At 47.2% G+C, this 26,313-nt stretch overlaps 3 protein-coding genes across 5 annotated transcripts in view; 1 reads left to right on the top strand and 2 right to left on the bottom strand.

The window, feature by feature from the left end:
- Positions 1–1,881: 1,881 nt before the first annotated feature.
- On the bottom strand, positions 1,882–21,497 carry Zswim9 (zinc finger SWIM-type containing 9). 3 transcript variants are annotated; one of them, XM_051162371.1, is made up of 4 exons: positions 20,876–21,497; positions 19,596–19,879; positions 11,595–11,907; positions 1,882–4,146 (listed from the first exon to the last, which is right to left on the bottom strand). In XM_051162371.1, the coding sequence occupies exons 2-4, from the start codon at positions 19,868–19,870 to the stop codon at positions 2,173–2,175; spliced, it is 2,562 nt and encodes an 853-aa protein (XP_051018328.1). In that variant the 5' UTR covers positions 19,871–19,879; positions 20,876–21,497; the 3' UTR covers positions 1,882–2,172. The 3 variants fall into 3 exon arrangements, with proteins under 3 accessions (XP_051018328.1, XP_051018327.1, XP_051018329.1); XM_051162370.1 differs by having other exon boundaries at positions 20,872–21,496; XM_051162372.1 differs by lacking the exon at positions 20,876–21,497 and adding an exon at positions 20,336–20,403.
- LOC127203582 (40S ribosomal protein S19-like) overlaps positions 2,988–26,313 on the bottom strand; it is a 223,000-nt gene continuing 199,674 nt past the window's right edge. The window contains exon 2 of the mRNA XM_051162408.1: positions 2,988–3,002. The gene's annotated coding sequence lies outside the window, so the exon portion shown is untranslated. The remainder of the gene's footprint in view (positions 3,003–26,313) is intronic.
- Positions 22,955–26,313, top strand: part of Lig1 (DNA ligase 1) — a 36,212-nt gene continuing 32,853 nt past the window's right edge. Inside the window, exons 1-2 of the mRNA XM_051162431.1 lie at positions 22,955–22,986; positions 25,284–25,373. Of these exons, the coding sequence (XP_051018388.1) occupies positions 22,970–22,986; positions 25,284–25,373 (107 nt within the window). The 5' untranslated portion in view covers positions 22,955–22,969. The remainder of the gene's footprint in view (positions 22,987–25,283; positions 25,374–26,313) is intronic.

The raw sequence follows: 26,313 nt of genomic DNA, 5'->3' as shown, positions 1-26,313 counted from the left end.
AAGGTTTTATTTGGCTTACATATCCCAGGTTATAGTCCATTGACGGAAGTTAAGACAAGAACTCAAGGCAGGAACCTCAAGGCAGGAACCTCAAGGCAGGACATGGAGTAGAAGCCTTATTGGAACCCTGCATACTGACCTGCCCTCCATAGCTTGCTCAGCTTCTTTTTTTACTACCACCCAGGGCCATCTGCTGAGGAGTGGCACTACTTTCAGAGGATCAGGCCCTCCTGTATTAATGATCAAGAAAATGTCCCAGACTTGCCTACACTCAATCTGATAGCATTTTCTCAATTGAGGTTCCTCTTCTCGTTTGACTATAGTTTGTGTCAATCTGACTAAACAAGAGAAAACACAACCTAACAACCAGGTCAGAGGCAATTTCTTAGCTGAGATTTCCTCTTCCCAGACAATTAAATTTCAAGTTGACAAAAACTATATTAACTAATATTCAGTTTCCTTTTTGCCTTGCCCAAGGCAAAAATTTTTTATACATACTGTCCCCGGGCCAAAAGTACACTTCACTCTTTTTTTTTCATTTATTTGTTTTGGCAAACATTTCAAGGTGACATTATTAATGAGAAGAACCATACCCATTTCATTAAATCTCTTTCTACGCTCTTTTTTAAAAATTTTATTTTTAACTTATATATTTACTTTACATCCTGATCATAGGCTGTCTTAAAATTTTATTTCTTCTCTGCCTCGCCCGTGTGTGTGTGTGTGTGTGTGTGTGTGTGTGTGTGTGTGCGTGTGTGCGTGTGCGTGCGCGCGCGTGTGTGCCCATGAAGGGTAGAAAAGGATATCAGCTCTCCTGGACTTAAGAGTTATAGATGGGGTTGGAGAGATGGCTCAGAGGTTAAGAGGACTGACTGCTCTTCCAGAGGTCCTGAGTTCAATTTGCAGCAACCACATGGTGACTCACAACCATCTACAATATGATCTGATGCATACTGTATACATAATAAATAAATCTTTTAAAAAAGTTATAGATGGTTGTGTTCTTCAGCTCCTCCTCAGTGTAGATTTCATCCCATACTGGCCTGAGGTAGTTGGCAGTGAGAGGCCTAGAATCATCTCATTTTGGAACATCTTAGGAATATGACCATCTTTCCTAGGATCATAAGGTCCTCCATTTGAGAAGACTCCATTGGCCAGAATTTGGCCAAAAGCCCATTTTCAAATTACTGAGAGGCCTTGGGTATGGCCAGATGTCTGGAAATTGCTGTGGTTGTGAAGTGGTTCAGCAGAAGGATGAGACATCAGCTTTCCTAGCAATGGGTTGTGAATCCTCCATTCATCTGGCTGTGGAAGAAACTCACTGACAAAAACAACAAAGGAATGTTGGGGCATTTCTTTCTATGCTGGATCTGTGTTGCCCACACTCCCCTGGAAGCCATGAACTCTCAGACTGGAGACCAAAATAACGCTGTTTATTCCCATCTCAAAGCACAGTCATTCAATTAGTTACCTCCCCTCTGAGGCAGTCCTTAGGTTGTCCCACCAGAGAGCCATCTCCCCTGCCCCACTCTGAGAAATGGCCTACTCCCTAGGGTATCCTATTGTCTTTTCTCTTCCTATGATTTGTCATCTCCTTTTAAATTTGACTCCTTCCCTTCTCACCCTCTTTTCTTCTGTGCTTCACTTCCTCAGCCCTGTTTCTTGCCCTCCCTCCTCTTGTCTTTCCTCCCCTTCTCATACAGAAGTCTCCCCCTTCTACCCTTTCTGTTCAGTTTTGCTCATTCTCCCTGGCTTCTCCCGTTTCAACCTCGTAGTCCCCAGGGCGCTCCGTCTTCACGCCTGTCAGTACTCTCATGCCTTAGCTTCTGTCTGGGGCGTCCACTGTGCCTCCCCTGCCCCAGCTCTGTCCCTTTCTTCCGTCCTGGCGGACTCTATCTACACCACTCCTCATGCAGTTCTTCTCCAGAGCAGTGTCCTTTCAATGTGCTCTGGCCATTAGCACTTCCCACAGGTGTGGCTCCAGGATCTCTTGAGATCATAGCCATCATCCCCTAGGATACAGAGGAAGAGGGCCAAGAGGAGGTCCTTAGATGACTCAGGAGGTGACTAGAAAGGCTGAAGTGGCCCATTGGGCATGAGCCCTATTATCTTTGGGATCAAAGAATATGTTCCTGACCTCCATATGGAGGGTAGCAGGCGGGGTGCACAGGGTCAGGGTTCCTGAGATCTCCCCCAGCAATCTCTGAGCAGGTCCATGTGAAACAAGGCTGCCCCTGTGAGGAGACGTGCAGCAAAGAGGTGTCTGCAGGGCAGGCGTCTGGCAGCATGGATCGAACAGCTGCAGTGTGTCAGCGCCCCGTCCAGGAAGAAGTCTGAGGTGCCATCCTTAAGGGCAAAGCCAGCTCCAGTCCAGTGGAAACCGCGAATCCCGTGCTGCCTGGCGAAGGCCAGCTCCTCTGCCACTAGGTCTGCCAGCTCTGGCCCACAGGCTGCTTGGAATTTGGCTAGCGCCTCGGAGTCTACCCCCTCATCCCTACAGGGGCGACAAAACTTCTTTGGTTCCCCCGGGCCTTCATTGTCTCTTGTCTGTATTGTCTCCCCTGCGGCCAGGGACTCAACTCTGGTCACTGCCCATTCTGGATTGCCCCCCAACACAGTCCGCGCACGAATGGTGCACGGTACACCATTCCCCATGCCTGATTGCCTCCCCTCGGGATCCCCAAACGCCGTCTGCTGTCTTCCGTTCTTGGAGCCCACAGGTTGGAGTCCTCCTCCGTCTCCATTCACTATGCGTGTAGCTCTTGTGTCCTCCAGATGTACAACGACGATGTCCTCCAGGCCCCGTCTCCTTTTGACTCGAAGCCTCCCACTTCTCTCCTCTGCAATCTCTGGCCCTTTCTGCCCTTCGCTTCCCCAGTGGGGTCCCCTCTGATCTCCGTTCTCGGGGACCGGTTCTAAGGGCTTCTCCATATGGGTCTCCCTCTTCTTTCTACCGTCTAGTCCCTTCTCCATTTCAAATTGAGGCCCTTTCCGATCTCGAGGTTTTAGTGCATGTGCCCTCTTTTCTTCTTGTAATTGGACGTCCCTCCAGAGGCTTCCTTCAAGACTCCTGGCCTTCTCAGACTCAGCCTGGGTGCCTTTCTGATCTATGGGCCCCAGCACCCTAACCCTTCCATCCTCCATCTGGGTTCCTCTCCAATCTCTGACCTCTGGCCCTCTCAAGTGCTCTTTTTCCAGCTGGCCTCCTGCCCCTTCAGGCCCCTTCATTTTCTGACTCTCCAAGCAGACTCCTTGCCCATCTTTCGCATGCAACCCCCTCCCCTTTTCACCCTCTCGCTCAGGCCTGCCCCAGCTGCTACTCTCTGCACTCCTTGTCTTCTCTTTTTCCATCTGTGTCCTATTCTTGGTCTCCAGCAACACTCGGTCACCATTAACACCCTCGGAGGCTGCCTCTCCAGTGGCATCAGCCCACTGCATGGCCACTAGGTCGCGAAGGCACTGAGCCACACTGTGTGAGGGGCTGAGGCGGCGCAGGAGTCTCCTGCGATGGCCCCGCACTAGAGCGCAGGCATCCAGGTCACGGGTTGCTTCGTAGGCACGGAAACGTACCCACATGTCGTGACGGGGTGCCCAGTTGTGCTCAAAGTATCTGATGAAGGCAGTTGGAGCCTGGGAACGCAGCTCAGCCAGTGCCTCACTGTAAGCGGTGTAAGACTTTGAATCGGCTAGGCGACAGAGGAGTGGCCACAGGTCTGGATCCTCTTGGCTGGCGCCGCCCAGCTCCTGTGCCTTACTGAAGAGCGTCTCCAGACCCTGAGCACGACAAATTTGCACGCGTGCACAGGGCAACAACTGGCGAACTGCGCGCAGCTGCCCGGCCACCTCGGGCCCGGCTGTGAGGCAGCGTACCCGGCCTTTGACATCCGGAGCACTCTGCAGCAGGGAGACCAGCATGAACCGCAGGAGGCTCGGGGTACCAGGGCGCGCCACACAACAGGCAGCCTGGCGGGCACGTCCAGCGCTGTCTACACACAGCACTGCCATCAGGTCCAGCGCGCCCTGCAGCCCAGGCAGCCGGTCCACCAACAGGATGCGCGGGAAGCGCCGCAGCAGCGCCCTGGTGCGCGATGTCAGGAGGAACACAGTCTCCACCATCGCTTGGTCCTCCACGAACACCAGCTTCACCTGCGGGCAGGGCAGGGAGGCAAGGAAAGAGGTCAGGGGACAGTGTGTGTGTGTGTGTGTGTGTGTGTGTGTGTGTGTGTGTGTGTGTGTGTGTGTTGCTCTGCCCAGTTCCCAGGGCACAAGCTTGCTCCTCTATAAAAATGCAAATGCATTGGTTCATAGATCTGCACAGAATCTTTTGATTGGCAGGAGGCAGGTAAGAAAACCAAACTCTGGTGTTCTTGTAACCTAGTAGCTCTCTGGGATTTGCGACCAGGATACCCTGACCTGATCTGATCTCACAATATTGGGACATTTGCACGTGCGATATTGTTAGCCCTCTGAATACCCCACCCCCACCCTCTGCCTGTTGGAACTGAGACTGAACTTGCTTAGACAAGCCTCCCAATGGATCCCTTGTATTTTAGTTTGAGGGACACTGGGAAGCAGCAGATTGTGAAGGCAGATCAGATGGTCTTGATTTGAGCCTCCCTGCCCACCTCATGGCTTGATTTTACCTCTCTGCCTCAGTTTCCTCTTTAACCTCCATTTCTGCTGGTTTCTTCTTCTAGGAACTGACTGTTCACTCCTCCTAGGCCCGAGAGAGGGAGCAGCAGTTGAAAACAAAGCTCTCTAGAGCAGACTGCCCCACCTGAGGTCCTGCGCCTAATTCAAAAGCCAGGCTGAATGGCTTTTGGCAGCTTGCCTCACCTCCATCTCATCTATAAAATGGCAGCAGCAAGTCCTGGGACTATAGGGATGAAATATAGTAATGAGTCCTGTACACTGCCTGGCACAAGCAACATCCTCATTAAGAAGTGATATGTACTCTAAGAGTCCAAGTTCACAAGGACCATACTATTTGCTCAAAGACCCCCTCCCCAGCCCCAAGACAGGGGTTTTCATGTAGCCTAGGTTGGTCTCAAACTATGTAGCTAAGACTAACTTTGGACATCTGATCCTTCTGTGCCTGCCTTCTAAGTGTGGGATTAGAGGCATGTGACTACTTTCAGTTTCTATTAGGTGTTGGACATGGAACCCAGGGAGCCACCCAAGCAAGCACTCTACCAACTGAGATACATCCCCAGGCCCAGTTCTCTTCAGACACTGGGCCAGTGGCTGCAGATTCTTCAGCCAGTTTCTGTAAGAAAGAAGCCACAGCAGTGGAAACAGAATTTGAATCCAATTTAACCAGAGACCTCTCCACAGCCATTCTGCCATAACCTAACCTCATCCTGCAAGACTATTAAAGAAAAAAAAAAACAAAAAAAAAAACAAAAAAACACTGGATAATGTTCAGCCTTCACAAAATCTACTAAATAAGCCATGGACAGACTGAGTAGATGGCTCAATAGGTAATGCCAGCGTAAGGACCTGATTCAAATCCACAGCACCCACAGGAAAAACTGGGCACAGTGACTATAACCCCAGCACCAGGAAGCAATTCAGGTAGCTGTGTGACTGTAACCCCAGCACTGGAAAGCAAAGACAGGCAAATTCTGAGAGTTTGGAGACAGCCAGCCTAGCTGAAAACAGCAGTTTTCACTTCACCATGAGATCCTATTTCAAGGCAATAACACAGAGACACAGAGGAAGACAAATGATGTTCTGCTCTGGCATCTGCATGGTCATGTGCATCCTTATGCTCAGGTACACACACACACAGACACACACACACACACACACAGAGCAAAAGATAATTAGTAAATACTAGCTTTGGTAGAATCCAAAGCAAGACACTGCTTTCCTAGCCCTAAAATCACACATTTAGCACCCCAATGGGTACTAAGAGTAATATATTTTAAGAAAAAATATACAGCAAGTTTATCATTGATTCAGTTATAGTTCTACTATGATATTTTCAGCTATTACTTTTTTATTATTTTATATGTGTTTTTTTGTCTGCATATATGTCTGTGTATCATGTATGTACCTGGTGCCCTTGGAGGCCAGAGGAGGATGTTGGATCCCCTGGAATTGGAGTTACAGTTGTAAGCTTCTAGGTGGGTGCTGGAAATTGAACTGGGTCCTCTGGAAGTGCTGCTAGTGCTCTTAAGCCCTGATGCATCCCTCCAGCCTCCATTAGTTTATGCTGTCATTTGAATTTACTTAAAAATGTTTAACCCATACCTGCTGTATCCAGTAGGGTAGCCACATGGAGCTGTTTACATTTCAATTTAAGCTGTCATTTTGGGGGGGGGCAGTAATAAACTGTTAACTATGAGTGTAACATGCGTTCTGTGTTCTATGACTCTTAGTGAATCATGGAACCCCAGAGTGGCCAAAAAGGTCTCCACCTGCACTAGGGGAGTGACTTGCCCAAGTCGTGCAGGCTAGCAAGTGGTGGGTCTAGGAGAAAGGCTCAGACCTTTAGCACTAGTGGGGCAGGAGGAAGCAGGGTTGAAAGAGATGTGTGCGTGTCTATGAGTGTGCTGAGATCTGATGAAGGTGGGGCTATATATTGTAAACAAGTTTAGTTTTATTTAAAATATTTTCGGGGCAAGCATGATATGCAGAGCATTGCTGTAGGCATGGATGAGGTGGACCATGGAATGTGTATGTGGGACAGGCAGAAAACAAAAGAGAAATACATGTAAAGCTGATGATTCTGGGTGAATGAAGAGCTGAGGAACACTAGCCATGCACGAAGCAGCTTCTCTAGCAGACATTCCGCCAAATCCTTTAATAACTCCACAAAGCATGCACTGTAATTACACCCTCCCTTTATCTGAGGGGGAAACTGAGAGACAGAGAGGCTAGTCGCTTGCCTGGGGTCATCCAGATAGTAATTGGCTGAGTAAGGCTTTGAGTCCATGTGGCTCAGACATAAGAGCAGACTCATAGGCTCTAGCTTTGTGCACAGTGGTGCATCTGCAGAGACGGGAAAGCTCAAGGAGCATTGTCTCAGGTGTGTGCATAGAGTAGGGGGAGGCTAGCAACGCTAATACAGAGACCACAGCACTCACTACTGCCTCTCATGCCTCCCTATATGCAAGTACATGCTTTCCCTTTCACATGGTCAGATAGCACTCTCCACTTTGTCCCGAAGGGGAAAATGAGGGAGTGACAACAATATTAAATAATTAAAACATACAGGGCCTCTTACTTTCTGGATTCTTTCTCTTTCTGTCTCTGTATCAGTGTTGTGGAACACTGTCATCTAGGTATGACATGACATCTGCTCTCTTGAGATTTTAGCAGTTGTTCTCTCTGTCTCTGCCTCTGTCCCTCGCTCTCTGAGACCTGCACAAGAATGGGCCCATTAAACCTTCACCATGATGCTGGGGGAGCTGCTACAAGAGGACCAGCCCTTCCCCAAAGATGTGTAGGCTTTTATTGGTTACTAGGAGAGAGGCATTTTCTTCACTTGTGTAGCTCTTTGTAAACTGCCCATGCTCCTGTAACCCTAAATAAACTCACCAATTTATCAAGGTAGACTTGGGTGGAACTACATCTTGGGTATGTTGTTGGTGCCCTATGTGGGGTGAATGACATTTGTTCATCTCCCGAGGAAATGTTCCCACATTCCCTGACATACATACTTAAGCCTCACCTGATGATCCTATAAATCAGTGTCTGTTATTATCAACTCTATTTACAGATGAACAAACTGAGGCTCCAAGAAACTATATTACCTGTCCATAATGTCTTCACTGTCCCACAGTCAGTAAACTGCACAACCACAATTTATGGGAAGCTTCCAGAACATATTAATATATTAACAGCGATAAATCAGGTTGCCAGCTTTGACTATATCCATGCCCCTCTCCCCAAGGTGGCTGACAGGGAAATTCCTGGAAAACCTGGGGAAGGGTCTTGATGACAAGGCTCCTGTCTGTCCTTTGCCAAAGTGTACTGGTTATTTCTCTAGTAACTGTGACCAAATACCTGCTAAGAAACAACTGCAGTGAGGAAGAGTTTATTTTGGCTTACAGTTTTAGGGGCTACAGTCCTGCACAATGTGGGTGGGAGTGTGGAGGAGTGCGAAGTGGCGGCAACCTGTGACTGAAGCCAGGAAGCAGAGCTCTAGGAAGCTGGGCTAAGCTAGAAAGGCGCTCCCTTACTGATCCACTTCCTCCAGCAATGCTGCTCCTTTTGTTTGTTTGTTTTTGTTTGTTCTGAGACAGGGGTTCTCTGTGTAGCCTTGGCTATCTTAGGTTTGCTTTATCTTGTAAAGGCCCAAAACATTCCCAAATTGTGTCACAAACTAAAGACCACATTTCCAAGTACGCGAGTCTAAAAGGAACATTTCACACTCAAACCATGACAAGTGGCCGCAGTTTTCTCCATCCTGAGCACTTAGCAATTTGCACTTCATGATCTTTACAGGTGGGCAGCGTCACGACTTGCTTTAGCCAATGAACGATAAAGAAAAGGGACAGCTTTCCAACAACAGTCTTTGTTATGCTTTTCGGTACCAGCAGGGTCCTGCAACGGTGTATGTGTTAAAGGCTTGTACTCATGTGGCCTTCCTTGGAGCCTTACAGGAGGTCTGTAGTTCACTGGTGTATGCATCTGAAAGGCTGTGACCCCCACCTGTCCTCACGGCTTCTCTGCTTCCCTCCTGGCCAGGGCCATGAGCAGCTTGCTCTGCCATGTGATGTACCACCATGCCAGAGGCCCAAGGCAATGAGGCTGCTGACTCTTGACCGAAACCTTTAAAACTGTGAACTAAATGAGCCCCTTTACTTTGTCAGTTTATGACACTGGGTATTTAAGGATAGTGATGTAAAGCCAGTGTGCCCTTTCTTAGAAAACTGCTGCAAAGTGAAAGGAATATAAGAACTCCTTTTCAGATTACTGATATGCTTTATAATATATAGAACTCTTAGAAAGAACTTATAGGTGAAAAAACTGGGTGAGGCTATGCTGGGTGATAGATTGAATACTCCTAAACATCTAAAGACAGTGAAGAGAGAAAAGACGACAGGTGCAAAACTTACCTTGGAAACTGGAAAGCAAGTGAGGAAAACTATGAAGCCTAAGTGGGCAGATGAAAGGTACTACAAACCAATAGCCGAGTCCCCATCAGGACCAGGCAACACAGGATTTTCCCATAAGACCAGGTTAGGGCTGTTGTAAACCCTGTGATTCTCCTTCCCCTCTACGCTGTCACTCTTCCAAGTGACTGGAGGCTTAGTCTGTAAACAGGGTAAATGGAAAAAGTTGCTGGCCTTGGGGACAGCAGGCCCACCTGAGGATGAAGGAGGGAGATTCCAAGCTCCATGCAGGGTCGGCATGCATCATGCTGACTGCCAGCTCCAATCTCTTCCCCACATAGCTGCTAGACTCTGGCAGCCTGGCCTTCACCCCCCAATCAGGAGGTGGGAAGACTTTTCTCAGGGGACCTGACCAAGCCCCAGAGAAAGAAGGAGAGATGTTGACATTTGGCATTCTTCAGCATGCTAGGCAAGACAAACCACTTGTGTGCTGGGCATGGTGGCACAAACTGTACTCCCAGGACTCAGGATGTGGAGGCTGGATGACCAAAGGTTCGAGGTCATTCGTAGGTACACAGCCAGTTCCAGGCCAGCCTGGGCTACCATGGACCCTTGCCTCAACCAACCATCAACCAAAAAAAAAAAAAAACCCCAAAAACATGCAAATGGTGAGTGGTGTGTGCACGCGCGTACATGCATGTGAGCAAGTGGGGGTGGGTTATGGTTAATGGAGTTTTAATCAGCCATAAAGAAGAACAGTATTAGGTCATTTGTCATTTACAAGGACATGGATGGGCCTGGAGAACATATTAAGCAAGTCAGACTGAAATAGAAAAATACTGCATGTATCTCTCATACGGGCAATCCGATATATACATAATGAAAGTCAAGGAGGATTATTAGGAAAGAAGATGTGAAGATAACAGGAGGAAGAGGAGGGAGGATGATGTGGGGTTGGTGACGAAAGCCTGAGTACATATGAGTGGAAATCTTGTGAACATACAGCTTTGCACACTGGATATGTTCTAACACACACACACATGTATATGTGCATATATATACACACACACATTTGTAATATATATGTATATTTGAATATAGAAATGCAAACTTACCTGGACATGTACAGCTCTGTGCTACCTGATGCAGAAGCTGCACTAGTGATGAGATCTGTTTAAATTCAATAACTTAAAAACTCAGCTTTGGCCTTGGGAAACAGCACAGTTGGTAAATGCCTACCACTCAAGTACACGGACCTAAGTTCAGATTCTAGAGCCTACATAAGAAGCTAGTGGGAGGTGGGGTCAGAGACAGGTAGGTAGATCCCTGAAGCTCACTGGCCAGGTAGACAGCCTAGTCAGATTAACGAGGTTCAGGTTGACTGAGAGAGTCTGTCTCAAAAGTTAGAGGGGGTGGGCAACAAGGTGGCTCAGCAGGTGAAAACCAAGACTGAGGACCAGCGTTCGATCCCCAGGACCTATATGGTAGAAGGAAAGAACCGACTCCTGCATGTTGTCTTCTGACCTCTGCGTACATGCTGTGGCATGGGTATACCTGCATACACACTCCCCACAAATAAATACATTTAAGATCCATCAGCCGCAGGTGTATGTATGTACCCTACCACCACAGCTGAAGACCAACAATAAAAAACAAACAAACAAACAAACAAACAAACAAGCAAAACCAACCAGCCAGGTAAAGAGCCAACCAATCCAAAACCTGGCTCCTCAATCATGTTAGAGTCATTTCAAGTGACCAAGAACATATGAGGCTAAGGGCTACTATACTGTATAGCAGAAATAAAATTACTAGCAGTACAGAAAGTTGGGCCTGGAGATGCAGCTCAGAGGTAGAATGCTTGCCCAGAATCCTTCAGTGAAGGGCTGGGGGCGTGGCTCACTGGGAGAGCACACTAAAGGGGTAGTGAGTAGCACATTACAGTCTCTCTGCACACCTTTCACTTCCTCTGCTTTGCAATACTTTGCACTCCATCTCACTGCATAACACAGCTTCCTGGGTAGTGAGTTCAGGGGCATATCCTGGGAACATTCATTAAACAATGGACTTGTTTATATACTTTTCCTTCGTATGGCCCAAGTAGAAACAAATTAGATTGCATCTTTCCTCATTTGGGCCCTCTTCTTAGTACTCAACAGATATCCTGTCTGGGCATTTTTGTTTCTACTAGAACTTCTGCAAGGCAGCCAGCAGCCCTATGTGCTTATTTAACTTTCAGTCCTTTAAAATGAACTCAGACTCTTATGTCATTTCAAGTGCTAATCAGCCATGCATGCCTGGAGCTCCCATATAATGCAATACAGAATCAGAGTGTGCACAGGACAGAAAATTGCTGCTGGACAGCACACAGTAGAGAGCGTGCTGTGTCTGCGCCTTAAGCACCCTCCCGGGCTTACTGAATAAACAGATGAATGAATGATGTGCGGGGAAGAGAATGAAGAAGGAACGACCTCTGAAGTCGGTCAGCATAGTTCTCCCCGCCCAATGCTGCCTCCTGTGAGACCCTACCTTGGCCTCCGGATCTGTACGGAAGAGCCCTTCAAGCACTTGCAGGGCATCCAGGACCCCGTGGTCTGGGCCCTTGCAATGGGACAGCAGGCGGCGCACGTCAGCAGGGGCCACGAACTGCTTGGAGATCTGGTTGGTGATGCGGACCGGCAGGCAGGCATTGGCCAGTAAGTGGCCTGGGCGGAAGTGGTAGGCGAATTCGCGTGGGCAGGCAGGGTGGGAGTGGGTCAGCTGGCACTCAGACACCACGAGTCGATCCCGCAAAGGGCTCAGCTTGACAGTGATGAAGGCCGGGCAGCTGGGCTGGGGAGGCCTGCGGGGGGAACCACCAGCGCCTCTGTCACAACCCTTTGTGCAGTCTCAAGTCTCAGTTTGTCCCCCACCCCCACTATTAAGTTTCAAGGACAGAGTGGAGAGGCTTAAGAATATCCCAACTGGCTGAATTTGTACACGTTTCTGTTTCATTTTTTTCTCTATGGTAAAACGGAAGTGATAGAGTTTTCCTCATAGGATTCTTGTGAAGATAAAAAGGAATTGGTATGCTTAAAACCCTCAAAAGACTGAAACAGCATCTACAACATAGTAACCACTACACGCTGGTAAAGCCTTCATCCACACACCCGGCTCTGCCCCAAACCACCTCATACATTGTTTGTTATATTACTGCCAGAAATTTTTAGCAACAAAATACTTGAGGGGCTGGAGAGATGGCACAGTGCGTAAAGACAGTTGCCACCAAGCCCGATCACCTACGTCGGATCCTTGGAACCCACGAGTTGGAAGAAGGGAACAGATTCCTGCAAACTGTTCTCTGACGGCTACACATGTGAGCATATACACATACAATAAGTAAATAAATGTAACAACAACAACAACAACAACAATAATAATAATAAAACACTTCGGATTGTCTTGTACCTGTTTTTTGGTTTCACAATACCATATCCAGATGAAGCCTTAAGGAATTCTCCCTTCCCTCTGTCCTCAGAGGCAACCACAACCTGTAATTATGGCTTTTCCTTGCCAAGTTTTCAAAACCACAAGCAATGGATGGTATGTTTCTGTTTCTAAACTTTGTATATCCAGCTGCTCTACTCTGGCTAGAGACAGGAAGGTCACCTGAGTCCAGGAACCTCAGACTAGACTGGGCAGCACAGCCAGACCCCTTCTTAAATAAACCAACAAACTAAAAAAAAAACCCTCATGAATAGAGACTGACAATAGTGTCCACAAGGATACGCAGCACCCACCACTGATGTGCCAAAGACACTTTGAAGAACCGGGGTGGTACCAATCTATGGAGTCCTACACATTATGATCCTCATCTGCATGTGGGCACCAAAAGACACTGACTGGCATGGACACAACAGGACTATGCATACCAGCCAGAACCTGAAACCCAGATAAACAGCCACGGGTCAAGAAAACAGGCTTTGATATACTCTTAAAAAAAAAAAAAAAAAAGTAACACTTGACATTAAGAACCAACTATCCATTACCATATCCAACATGGATGTACTGCAACAAAGCCAGGAACACAAGAGCAACCCATTGTGGGCTCCCCATCCACATTAAATTCAGCGGCAGACTAAGTTCACTTCTACTTCTAGACAGCGGTGGCTTTTGAGTGGTTAACCCCAGGAAGGAAGATGTGGGGACTTTGGAGACCTGGTCAAATACTAGTTTTTTGTTTGCTTTTTTTTTTTTTTTTTTTTTTTTTTTTTTTTTGAGACTGGTTTTTGTCTAGCCTTGGCTGTCCTAGAACTCGTTCTGTAGACTATGCTGGCCTCGGACTCACAGGAGTTGTAGGTTTTTAAAAAAATTTTTACTTTTTATATGTATTTTATTTTGGGCAAAGTCATCATGTTAAACATGCATAGTGTATATATTTTCCTGGGGGAAAACCTTTGTTTTGTAGTAGTACAGTGGGGAAACTGATACCCCCTCACACTGTCCACATCCTAGTCATTAGGACTATATGTATCACCTAATATTGTTCAAGAGAATTTTCAGATGTGGTTAAATTAAGTGTATTGAGATGAGACAATTATGGATTGTAGTGGGTGAGAGAGGTCTGATATATCACCAGGACCTTTATAAGGGAGAGAAGAAAGTCAAACATTCAGAGAAGGAACTAAAACATTTGTGTGGCTTGTGTGGGCTTCAGAAGCTGAAAGGATAGAGACCACTCCTCCCTGTACCTCCAGGGAATCAGAAATTCAAGGTCACCCTCAGCTACATAGCAAGCTCAAAGTTATTCTGGTCTATATGAGGCCCTGTCTCAAAAAAAAAAAAAAAAAAAATGGCTTAAGCCATCAAATTTATGCTAGTTGGTCACAAAACAGAAGACAAAGCCAGGTGGTGGTGCATACCTATAATCCCAGCACTCAGGGGGTAGAGGCAGGGGGATGTTTGTGAGTTCAAGGCCAGCCTGGTCTACAGAGTGAGTTCCAGGATGGTGAAGGCTACACAGAGAAGCCCTGTCTTGGGAAAAAAAAAAAAAAAAACCAAAATAGAAGATAAATACAATGGGCACCTTTTGTGCTTCCTTTGAAGACTGTTAGATTTTCCCAGGCTTTCCACTTGCTGACTACTGCGGCACTCTATAACCCTTATATCTATTAAGAGATTTCCCAGTTGTTCACCTCAGCAGACACTCTCTTAGAATCCTCTCTGTGGGAGTGAGTTTGGAATAGTGGTTCTAAAAACTGCAGAGCACAGCCTGCTTCATAAGGTCAATTTCAGGAATTATAATGAGTATTGTAAAGAACTAATGTGAACAGGAAATACAAATCAGTATTTTCTTAATTAATAATAATAATAAAAAAATAATATTGACCTCTTTCAGAAAGAGGGTTCAGCATGTAGTAGTGTGACATTAGCATTTCCCCCACTCTGACAGTAAGTTTTACCTATAGAATAGTGGTTGGCAAACATTTTCTGCTAAGGGTGAGATTAGTAGATATATTGTAAACGGGCATATGCAAATGTATGCAAATGAACATCGTGGCCTTGTTTCAATAAAGCTTTATAAAAATGAGTTTCAGGTTGGATGAGCCCAAAAGTGTCTTAGCCCTTGTAACATACAGAGCCTGCTATGTAGTCAGGAGGTCATGGTTTCTTGGTAGTCTAGTAACTCAGTAGTGAATGCCCCCAAATGGTCTTCCATTGTCTCCAAATCATTCCTGAGACAGGTGATTGTCCTTAGCATCGATAATATAATGAGAACTTTCCATGAGACACCTCTTTTCTCCCACATGCATACTCAGGAGCCCAGCAGATTAAAAAGAAAAAAAAAAAAAATCAAATAATCGACTTTCCCCCTTATTTAAAGTAACAAAATATAAAGTTAGAAATGTAAATCTATTTTGGTGTTTGAGACAAAATCATGCTGTGCAATCCAGGCTGGCCTTGAACTCACAACCTTCTCACCTCAGTGCTGAGATCAGAAAAAAATTAAGTATACAAATTTATAATAAATAAAAAAGCAAACATATAGGCCCCACAGTGGTATCAGGTGAAAGCAACATGCAGCCACATTTGCTCTACCAAAAATGGCACATTCCCAAGATTCCAAGTTCATAGTCATTTGTTGGAGTCTGGTCTGGTCACTTTGAAACTGGGTGGTTTCTGCCTCTAGGTCAGATCTTCATTCAGGGGATGCCACCATGTCTGTGAAGCATCCATCTTGCCAGAAAACACATGTCCTCTCTGGGGTCCTAGACTCTCACATGACAAAACACAGATGCCTCAATGTGCCATTTTTCGTAGAGTAGGGGTGGGTAATGCCAGCACCCTCGAAGGCAAACTCCACGTGGACAGGAATTACCCATTTTACCCTGTTCACTTACAGCAGCATTTGGCCCTCAAAGAAGCTCAGCAAATGTTTACATTGTTTTCCCTGACATCTACTGGTTCTACCTGCAGATCCCCCAATCAAAAATCAAAGTTAGTTAGAACACCCCCCACCCCCAACATCTAAACTGCTTTATGGACACATTTTCCTTGTCATGTTCCCAGCGGTGCAACAGGGTTAAGCAGCTGCATGCAGTAGGTATTACAAGCCATGTGTGTGTAGGTACTTAAATTTCACAGGAAGATATGCATGGGTTATACGAAAATCCTACACAATTTAAGCACCTGTGGACTCAGGTGTTCTAGAATCAATGCACAAATACCAAAGACAACCATATCCTGAGTGAATCACTGAATCCCACCTAAACACCTGGCAACACATTCAGGGACCTTTCTCATCTCATCAAAACCACCCATCACCATGCTCTGCCTGTCATGGTTTTAGAATGTCTCTGGACTATCCATGTTTCTTCCATCTTTACAGCCACCAGCATTCTTTCCTCTGTCATGAAATATCTTTCTTTCCTTTTCTTTAACACTCACTTGGCTTACTCTTCCTTCAGACCATACCACTAGCATTATCTCCTCCAGGAGGTCCTTTCTGATGAATACGAGGTTAGGATAGATTCCAACATATACTAGGGTGATGGTGTAAAGGATGCCTGTGTGTATCCTATGCTCCCCACTACATCTCAAGACACATAGACTGCACATATGAGGGGTTCAGAACAACGTTCTTGAGTGGACTAACAGGTTGATCCCCAGAACCAAGAGACCATCAGGGTACTGGAACACTTGACTCCTATACTAACAATCCATGAGTGAAATACAGATGGGTGGGGCCTGGAGAGATGGCTCAGCGGTTAAGAGCACCGACTGCTCTTCTGAGGTCCTGAGTTCAATTCCCAGCAACCACATGGTGGCTCACAATGTGATCTGATGCATACTGTATACATAATAAATAAATCTTAAAAAAAAAAAAAAGAAATATAGATGGGTGGGTCAAGATAGGATAGGAATTAAAAGCATAAGCTTTGTAGTCAACACTTGGGGCCAAGTCTTGGCTTTCCCACAGTGGCTGGGCTATTTACTGTGTGTGTGGGTCTTTTAACTACTCTGTTCCTTGGTTTTCTGATCTGGAAACTGGGGCTGACATACTACCATTCTTCTAGGCTTGATGAAAGGAGTTAAATGGTGTACAATGGTTAGAGAGGGGTGAGCAAACATTTAACAAATGGTAGTTGGTATTGCCATAACTTTTTTCCCCCCAAAAGGTTGTAGTTTTTATCTGTTTGGTGTTTCCCTCATGTTTATTCTTAAAATTTAAAATGTATGTTAGGGTAGGTGTGGGGCTCAGAGGATAACGCGTGGGAACCATTTCTTTTCTACTATCATCTGGATCCCTGGGATCTAACACAGATGGTCAGGTTGGTGGCAAGTGCCATTACTCACTGAGCTATTTCACTGGTCTGATCTAATTGTTGTTCCACTTGCAGAGTTTAAAGACTTTGTGTAGGGGCTGGAGAGATGGCTCAGAGGTTAAGAGCACTGTCTGCTCTTCCAGAGGTCCTGAGTTCAATTCCCAGCAACCACATGGTGGCTCACAACCATCTATAATGTGATCTGATGCCCTCTTCTGGCCTGCAGGGGTACAAGCAGGCAGAGCAATGTATACATAATAAATAAATAAATAAATATTTAAAAAAAAAAAAAAAAAGACTTTGTGTAGTTGAAGGCTGGGGTATGATGGGAAATGTTGAGAAATACTGTCCTACAGAGAAAAATGTGAGGGGAAACGACACTGGTGCTGGAGAGCTGGAGGTGTTGTGGAGAGCAGCTTAAGGTTAACGCATCTCTGGAAAGTGGGATACTAAAACACTCCCCAGATACTCAGCCTCCTCCTTGGCCTCTGTATCCTCTTCTCTAGGCCACACCCAAATGCGGGAGACTTCCCTAAATCAGCACTGACTCTGCTTACAGCCTTTTGGAACTCCTCAGTATCCCAAGGATGAAGCCCCCGTCCCTGGACTCAGTCCTGCTACAGACTTCAAGCCAGGGCCTGTCCCTAGACTGTGGTACCAGAAAGGCCCTCTTTGTGCAACTGGGTAGGACAGGTACAGGAGCGCTGAAATGATGAACTCAAGTTATTGTCCCCAAACTAGCCACCAACCCTCTCCCCCCCAAAGAGTTCTCCACCCAGAAAGCAATCTTTCTGTCCACTAGGTTATCAGGCTCAAATTTGAGACCATGTTCTCTCTCCATAGCCATGTACCCTCTGCCCAGTGGACCACCCCTAAGATTTCAAAGACAAGATGGCTCAGTGGGTAAACATGCTTGTCCCACCAAGCCTAAGGGCCTGAGTTGGATCCCTGGTACCATATAGAGGAAGAGAACTGACTCCCTCAAGTTGCTCTCTGACCTCCATACCTAGGTTGTGGCTTGCTCCCCATTTCTTACCAAATACATACATGTTAAAACAAGGTTTTAAGTAGAGTGGACCACTTTCCTCTGCCCCACCCTCAACTTGATTCTCACTACTATATGTGGTTGTTTGAAATTTCTCCCTCCCTTTAGGCTTTTGTCTCCTTGGTTAGATTCTGAGTAGCTCAAGAGCTCAGATAATAAACTCTGGTGTCAAAACACACAGTATTCACCTCAGGAAATGGTTGTGAAATGCTGAATTGGGTCCTCCTAGCAAAGGCAGATTATTGGTTAGTCTTGTCCCTCTTGCAAGTGCTTCTCTCTAGAAAGCTGGGTGAAGACACATGCTCGATGCTGCTCTGGTATTAGACCTCTCGATTCTACTTCCAGAATAAGGAACAAACTAGAGCGCACCCCCAGAACAAATGTTGAAATAGCTCAGGTAAGAACAGCCATGGACTGCCTACTCTATGTGGGATGTCCTTGCAAACAATTAACAGGTATCAATTAATTTATTTAAAACCTATGACATAGATACTTCTGTGCTCCTTGTTTTCCATATGAGTAAACTGAGGCTCAGGGAGGTGAAGTTATTTCTTCCATGACTGTAATCCTAGGTAGACACCAGCTCCGAGTCTATACTCCTACTCTGGTAACTATGATCACTTAATTGGCAGCTCAGGATGCCAGGCATGGTGTAAATGCCTTCTTATGCATGCATACATTTCCTTACAATGGTCCTCAGAAGCAGGTACACCTGTGACGGGCCCATTTCAGGGATGTGAAAACTTGAGTCTGGAGGTGTGAAACCCATTGCCCAATGGTACCCCATTTTAGTAGACAGTAAGAGTTGGAGTCTGGCAGACCAAAGGCACAGCCTGTATTTTTATGTACTCTCCTCTTACCCATAGCTTCAAACTAATCTTCTCAAACTCTCTCTCACACACAGGTACCAGACAGGCAGGAAAAAAACAGCGGCAGCTCAGAGCATGATTCAGTAAAGAGAAGCAGTATAGGGGACAAACGGGAACTATAAAGGCCTGTCTCAGCAGCTGACCATTAGCTATACAGAAGCACGGTATTGTTTCGTCCTATATTCAAGGAAGACTGGAGACATCTCAGCGAGAGCTTCCCTAGCTCCAAGTGGCTCTCTCTGACTGTCAACCAACCCTTTGGTGAAAGTACCCATCTGCCAGGAACTACCTGTAAGCTTATTCTTTTAGCCTCAATCTTCCTGGCCAGTCAGGAAGTCCAAGATGGGCGGAATTTAGTCTAAAATATCCCCAGCTCCTATCACAGAACCTGCCTCTACATTGGACAGATATCTTCCTGTCTTGTGGCTTTCCTCGCAGTTCAGACTTTCAGGCTGTTTTTTTGTAGGTGTTCAAAACCTGGCCCTTTTAGTTTCCTGGTTGGCTCTGGGTATTTGGCTAACCAGTTCCCCCATTTCTTTTTGGCTCACTTCAGTAAGTCCCTCACTCTCTCCAATGGCCTATGTTAGACCCTGTATATCAAGCGTGGGTTGTTTTGTAATGAGTATATTTGTTTCCTGGCTTAATCTCTGTCCCAGTAAGCATCCTTCCTTGATTCTGTCCTACCTGGCCTCTCTGTACTTGGCAGTCAGTGGACCTCTCTCCCTGGTATTGAATCTGTGGGTAGGAGGCTCTCTGTCTGGACCACCCTTGTTCCCCTCCCCCTGCAGGGTCACAGCTCAGGCTCACGCACCACGCTGTGGACTGGTTGGGCACGCGCACATCCTTGCACACCAGCAGCACGTAGCTGTACTTGAGCACGTGGATAAGCCTGTAGAGTGGGGGCGTGTTGGCCCACGGGCTCCGTGCCACATGTGTGGAGCTCTTCACTGAGAAGACCACCAGCCGCTGCTGGCACCACTTGTCGAAGAAGCGGCTGAACTCAGCCCAGGAGAAGAAGGTTCGATCCAACAATTCCTGTTCTTCCTTCTGCACTGCTGTGCCTGGTGGGGGTTCTGTCAGCTCCATCCTGGGGCCCTGAGTGGAGGTGGGGAGAAGAGCTGGGCATCAGACCCATTCCTACCTGGGCTACCCCGTTTTTTTCCTAGTCACAGACTGTCTGATCAGCTACTGGTGCCTCAGCTCTATCTCTGGGCAGATCAGAGTGGTTTCATTGTCTGTTTTCTAGAAAGGACTCTCCATGCCATTTTTGTGGCCCACCTGTTGCTTCCCTAGGTTCAGCTGGCACTTCATCAATTTCAATTCTAGTCCTGGTTGCCTTAGATGTGACCTCTAGGGACAAGTGGAATCAGTTCTAAATATTTCGCCTTCAGCTCAGCTGTGGACGTCTTTGTAGATGTATTCCTAGCTTTTGGCTCAGATGTCTCCTTCTTCCATATGTGTCTCCTATCCCTGGTGATAACTTCTAGCAGCCACACTGGTCTGGAACTCCCTTTTTCTACAAGTCTACATTTGACCGCAACTCATATTTACCTTTATACACCTTGGCTTCCTTCTCTCTAGATGTGTCAGATGTGCAGGTGTTGCCCCCTCAGATACTACCCCCTTGAACTGCTTGCTACATTGGTCTGTGGCTTGTGCTTCCCAGAGATGCTCTTATCCCCATATGCGCTCCCTAAGTTCAGTCACTGATTCTATGCCTACAGAGGTGTGGCCCACTTGTGGCAAACTCAACTCAGAAGTGTCAGAATCATCTTTGGTCCATACTCCTCCTAAGATTTACTCTCTTCCTGGGCCAACTTGCAGGCCCTTCTTCCTAGCAATAACTACAATTCTGGACGTGGCTCCTCGTCCTTAGATGGGCTTCTTCGCCCCTAATGTTTGCTCCCCCACACCCCGTCCCGTTGAGCCTTCCCTCGCTCGCTTAGCACCTTCTGTCTGGTTCCCAGCTCTCAAGAACCTCCCAGCCCCTCTCTCCGCTGCCCCTCCCCGCCTGACAGTCCCACACAGCGGTGCTTCTCCACTCCCCAAGCTGTGCACCCATCCCGCCCCCCTCCCCCTCAACTTACCTACCCAACCCGAAGCGGCGTCCACCTCCCACAATGCCTCGCGCCCAAGCCCGGCCCGGCCCTTGCTCCCGGGATGCTCCGCGCGGTATCCCGCCTTTCTTCCCGCAGTGCCTGGCAAGGTGGCTTTTCACGAAGCCTTCTCTTCTCCCCGCCTGTCACCCGTACGACCTCGCAGCCTCACCGGCCCATCCACAGGGAAGACAGGCTGGAGGCCGCTTCCCAGCATGCCGTGCGGGACAGTGCCCCTCCCCTCCTCACTCTGTCCCATTTTCCAGGCTGCCTCACGCTTCGGAGACTACAACTCCCAGCAGCCTTCGGGCGATGGTGACAGTGCGCGCTACGCTCAGGCCCCGCCTTCAGCCGTCTCCGCCTCCGAGCCCGCCCGCCAAAGTCTGCGCGCGAAATCCGTGTGGCGCGAATTTGGGGCTTTCGGGTCTGCGTAGCCGAGCGAGCGAGCGAGCGAGCGAGTGTGGCGTCCGGCTAGGTGACTGGAGAGACAAGTGGGTCCATGGGCACGTGGCTGTGGCTAGGGCTGGGGCTGCGGGTCAGCGAGCATGCCGCGCGCTTGTCGCCGGTGAGCTTCGCTAGTTCAGGGGTGCGGGCGGAGGAACGGGTGTGGGGACATCGCGGCGGCCGAGGGCGCAGGGGAGAGGGCAGCAAGGAGCCGGGATGGAGGAAGAGCCACCGACTGACTGGTGGACCCAGGAGGCTGGAAGCGCCGGCCTCTGCCGCGGACTGGTGGAGACCTGGAAGGGGGCGGGGCCAGGCGAAAGGCCGGTGGTGGGCGTGGCCACCGGAATTAGTTGTGCCCCGAGAGCAGGGGCGGCCTGCGGCTGGAGGGAAGGTTTCCGTGTGTGGAGTGTATAACACAACGCCAGAGCCAGCTGTCAGTCAACGTAGGATGCTAGATGTAATGGGACGCTTATAGAGAGAACAGGGTGACGTCACTGGTCAGCTTGAGGTCTCTCTTGAAGACGAGAGAGACTTGGCGGGCGTGATGAGTGTCAAGAGATAGGAAAGAGGTGAGCTTGGCTCCCAAAAAGGGACACGGGGAACACGGGGGTCCTGGCCTGGGCACGGGTGGGACAAGACTGGAGGTCTGGAGGTGAGAGGCCTGTAAACACTTAGGGGGGAGGATGAGGTCTTGTTACTTAGCTTGTGTGGAGTTGAGGAGGCAGAGAAACTTGGGCAGGGAGAGCAGAAGGACGTTGTCAAGGCGAGAGGGACATTTGGAAAGGGAAACTGGCATTTGGCAACCAAGGCGGGCTTGGGATGTATCTTAGTGATAGAGCGCGTGCCTAGCAGCACCAGTGCTAGTCGCAGAGTGGGAGTGGAGACTAAAGAAACTTAACTCTCAAAGAAAGAATGAAAACATGAAAGAAGAATCTGCATGTCCTCAGCAAATTTTTCATATTAGATGGAAAACAGACACCATTGATATGGTGTCCCTTTTCTGATTTGGAAGTTTTATGCCTTAATAGTAAGTCGTAAAGTTCCATATTGGTTTTTAAAATTGGGTGTTTTTCCCGAAGAGGAAATTCATGTTTCGTGTGTGCATGCGTGTGTGTGTGTGTGTGTGTGTGTGTGTATGTATGTATGTATGTACACTAGGTGTTGTGTGTGTGTGTGTGTGTGTGTGTAATGTGTATGGGAATCTAGGACCATGTGTACAGATACCACTCTCTACTTTATTGTCTTCAAATAGGGTCTCTCATTGACCCTGAAGCCCAGCCACTCTTCTGGCTAATCTGGCTGGCCAACCAGTGAGCTTCTGGGATCTGCCTTTCCATTTGTCTCCACCCCACACTGCTGGGCTTACAGGCATGTATAGCCATACCTGACATTTATTTATTTTTAACATGGGTGCTAGGGATTCAAACTCATGTTCTCTTGCTTTTATAGGAAGTGTTCTTACCGCCTGAGTTCTCTGCAGTCTGATTGCCTTTGTTCTTTTATTGCCTTAGGAAGGGTCCTGTCCTCTATCCCCAAGTCTTAGTTTCTGCCTAGTCAGTATCTTTAGCAGGTTTTGGATTTCTTTTTCAGGTACAACTGATGAGAAAGAAAGAACAAGAGAGAAAAGGAGAATCCTGCCGCCACCATGCAGAGAAGCATTAGGTAAGGCCCCTGCCATGCTCCAGGCACTTTGTGTTGTGACGTTTTCCTGGGAAAATGAGAACTAACACTCATCCCAGATAGGGCACCGATGACAAGCTAAAGAAGTGATTCCATCCAAGTTTAGCTTAGTGAACCAGTGAGTTTATTGCTATCACTTAAAGGAAAGTTGGTGCCTCAGAGGCAGCCACGTCACTCCAAAGCGCACTCCAGCATGGGTGATGACTCGTCTTCAAGGTTGCATCCCTACAGCTCCCCACTCAAAACCGCAGACAGCTCCGCTGAAGAGTCCTCTGACCCCTAGCAATTGCTGACTGCTTGTGTAAACACCTTGGGAAGGCTCTTGTGAGTCTTGTAATCTGAACCTCCTCAGTGTCTTTGGCTTCCTGATTCTTGAGTTCCCTCCTCCCTGCCAGAGGGAATAGTGTCTATATAATACACTCTCCAAGCCCTGGGCTTTTGGTTCAAATCTACCTTTTGGGACAAGACCTTGACTGAGACTTCAGGCCGAAGGTTCCTAGAATTGAGCAGTCTGGAACATGGGAAGTGGCCCATGGAAAGAAAGTGATGATTTAGTCAATTTGTTAATTTTCGTTGCAGGGTATTGATCCCTAACGCAGGGGTTCTCAATCTTCAGTTTTGCTCTCTGGGAGCATGTGGCGATTTCTGGAGACATTTTTGGTTCTGATGGGTTGGGGGTGGGTGGGAGCTGGCTGTGATCTGCTTTTGATATCTAGTGGACAAAAGTTAGGCATGCACTGACTCTCCCTTGGTGCACAGGACAGCCTCAGTGCTGCTTGAGAAACCCTGCACTAATGCAAGGTGGCTTTTGGAACATCAGAGAGGAAGACACTTGGTTTCCATAGTGACAGGCTTGGTTCGATCCATCTGTTGAAACACTGTCACGGCCTGTCTCCCCGTGGTGAGCTCTTTAACACCGTTACTCTCAGGCTGGCTCTCCCAAGATTAGCAGCCCCAGGGAAGAGAGCACCTCTCTTCTTTACTTATATATTTTTTAAATTTATTTTTAATCTTTCTCTCAGCCATTGCATCCCGACCACAGTTTCCCTGCCTCCCTTCCTCCTAGCCTATGTACTTCGTACTTTCCCTCTCCCTCAGATCCATTCTTCCGTTTCTCTTCAAAGTAAGAGCAGGCCTCCCAGGGAAACTAACAGAAAATGGTGTAGCATATTACAAGTCTAGACACAAATCCTTATATCAAAGTTGGATGAGGCAACCCAGTGGGAGGAAAAGGGTCTCAAAAACAGGCAGAAGAGTCAGAGATAGCCCTCACGTTAGGAGTCCCACAGGAATGCCAAGCTATACAACTGTAACACGTGTAGAGGACCCAGCTCAGACCGTACAGGCTCCGTGATTACCACTTCAGGCTCTGTGAATCCCTAGGAGCCCTGTTTGGTTGATTTCTGGGGGTTGTGTTCTCCTGTGTCTTCCACCCTTCTAGTTCCAATAATCCTCCTTCCCCTTCTTTTGTGGGTTTCCCCTGGCTCCACCTAGTGTTTGCCTGTGGGTCTCTACATCTTCCTCCATCAGTTGCTAGGTGAAGCTTTACTGATGATGATAGGGCTAGGGACCAGTCTATGAGTGTGAGCATAGCAGAATATCATCATGAATCATTTTATAGCCTTTTTTTTTTTTTTTTTTTTGCCAGTTGTATTTGGTTCTATACTGGGTGTCTGGGGCTGTAGCCTCTGGTTCCTTGCCATCCACCTCTCTCCTTTCTGACCCAGCAATATCTATAGTCAAATTTTTTTTGGCTTGGGACAATCATGGCTCAGGTGTGCACTGCACTGCACTAGCTTTCCAGGCCTAGGTCATGTGCCCATGTATCATAGCTGTAAGTGTAGGCCACTCATACCATGTACTAAGAGAAAGAGGGGTATATCAGAGAAAGGAGGGAATGGGTACTAGCAGACTCAGACCTGGATATCCTCCTTGGAAGCTTGGGAGGCACAAATCTCCAGTTATTCAGGTGATGGGAAGCCTGGGTGTTGGCTGTCCTGGGATAACAGCTCTTTGTTCATATGCTTTCTGTTCTCTTATTTTCTTTTCTTGTCCTTTACTATTATTTTTTTCAGTGCCCAGAATAGAGTAAAACCCGGGGTCTTTGCCCACGCTAGGGAAGCCCTCTCCCACTGAGCTGTTGTGTCCCTCCTCTGTCTGAGGATTATATAAAAGTAGAGCCATCTGAACGGTTGGGCATGGTGTCTGGAGCTGCAGGCGTGGCCCAGATGAGCAGAGCGTCGGTGCTATTAATGACTCACCCCTTTGTCGTCCTCCAGGTCATTTTTCCAACCCACAAAAGAGGGTAAAGCAAAGAAGCCTGAGAAGGAGACACCCAACAGCACCAGAGAGAAGGAACCCCCTCCAAAGTATGTAAATAAGCATAAAAAGTAAACGAATACAAATTAAAACAGGATACAAAGAGCGCACACTGCTCTTGCACAGGACCACAGTTTGCTTCCCAGCATTCACATCTGTAATTCTAGTCCCCGAGTATCTGATGCCTCTGGCTTCTTGGAACACCTATGCCCATTCGCACCTATTCACACAGAGATATACACAGAAATGATGATGATGATGATGATGATGATGATGATGATGATGATATAAATCTAGGGGCTGCAGAGATGAATCAGCATTTAGGAGTACTTGCTGTTCTTCCAGAGCACCTGGCTTCAATTCCCAAGCACTTAGGTGGTGGCTCACAACCACCTGCAACTCCAGGGACAGCGGAGCTGATGCCTTCTTGAGCAGTTGGCATTCATGTGGTACACAGACATGTAAGTGAAGTGCCCATGCACATAAAAATGAATGAAAAAAAAATTAAAAAAGATTTCTTGACCTCTTCCCACTAATTCCTCATAAAAGAAGCACTGTGATGAGTTTGCACAGTTATTGGCACAGTAATGCCTAATGCATCCGATGGATGAGTGAGTATCTCACACTAGAGCCCCAGGTCTGTCTGCTGCCACTGTTGGAGCTCAGGTGGATGGCACAATGCCTGGCTTGTAGTCCATACTCATTAGCAAACACTTTTAGCTTATTTTTAAATAACAAAAGCGAGACTAATATATATATATATATATATATATATATATATATATATACACACACACATACATACATACATACATACATATGTATATATATGAATTTCTTCTATATGTTATGATCGTGGTATTGCATATATGTATTTACTGAGAAAACAGCTGTCAAGTATTTTCTATGTGCCAGATACAGCTCAGGACTGTTACAATAAATTGTATCAGGTTGGCCTAGGAAGCTGATAACTGACACAGAGACACTGAA

Source organism: Acomys russatus, chromosome 19 (assembly GCF_903995435.1).
Source record: "Acomys russatus chromosome 19, mAcoRus1.1, whole genome shotgun sequence".
Classification (NCBI taxonomy): Eukaryota; Metazoa; Chordata; class Mammalia; order Rodentia; family Muridae; genus Acomys; species Acomys russatus.
This window is presented reverse-complemented; position numbering and strand designations above follow the sequence as displayed.

Excerpts from the sequence above, each read along its gene's own strand:
- Zswim9 (XM_051162371.1), bottom strand. The coding sequence starts at position 19,870 with ATGGAGCTGACAGAACCCCCACCAGGCACAGCAGTGCAGAAGGAAGAA. Across the intron at positions 11,908-19,595 it reads CCCAACCAGTCCACAGCGTG|GCCTCCCCAGCCCAGCTGCC; the intron begins GTGCGTGAGCCT and ends TTCCCCCCGCAG. Across the intron at positions 4,147-11,594 it reads GTACAGATCCGGAGGCCAAG|GTGAAGCTGGTGTTCGTGGA; the intron begins GTAGGGTCTCAC and ends CCCTGCCCGCAG.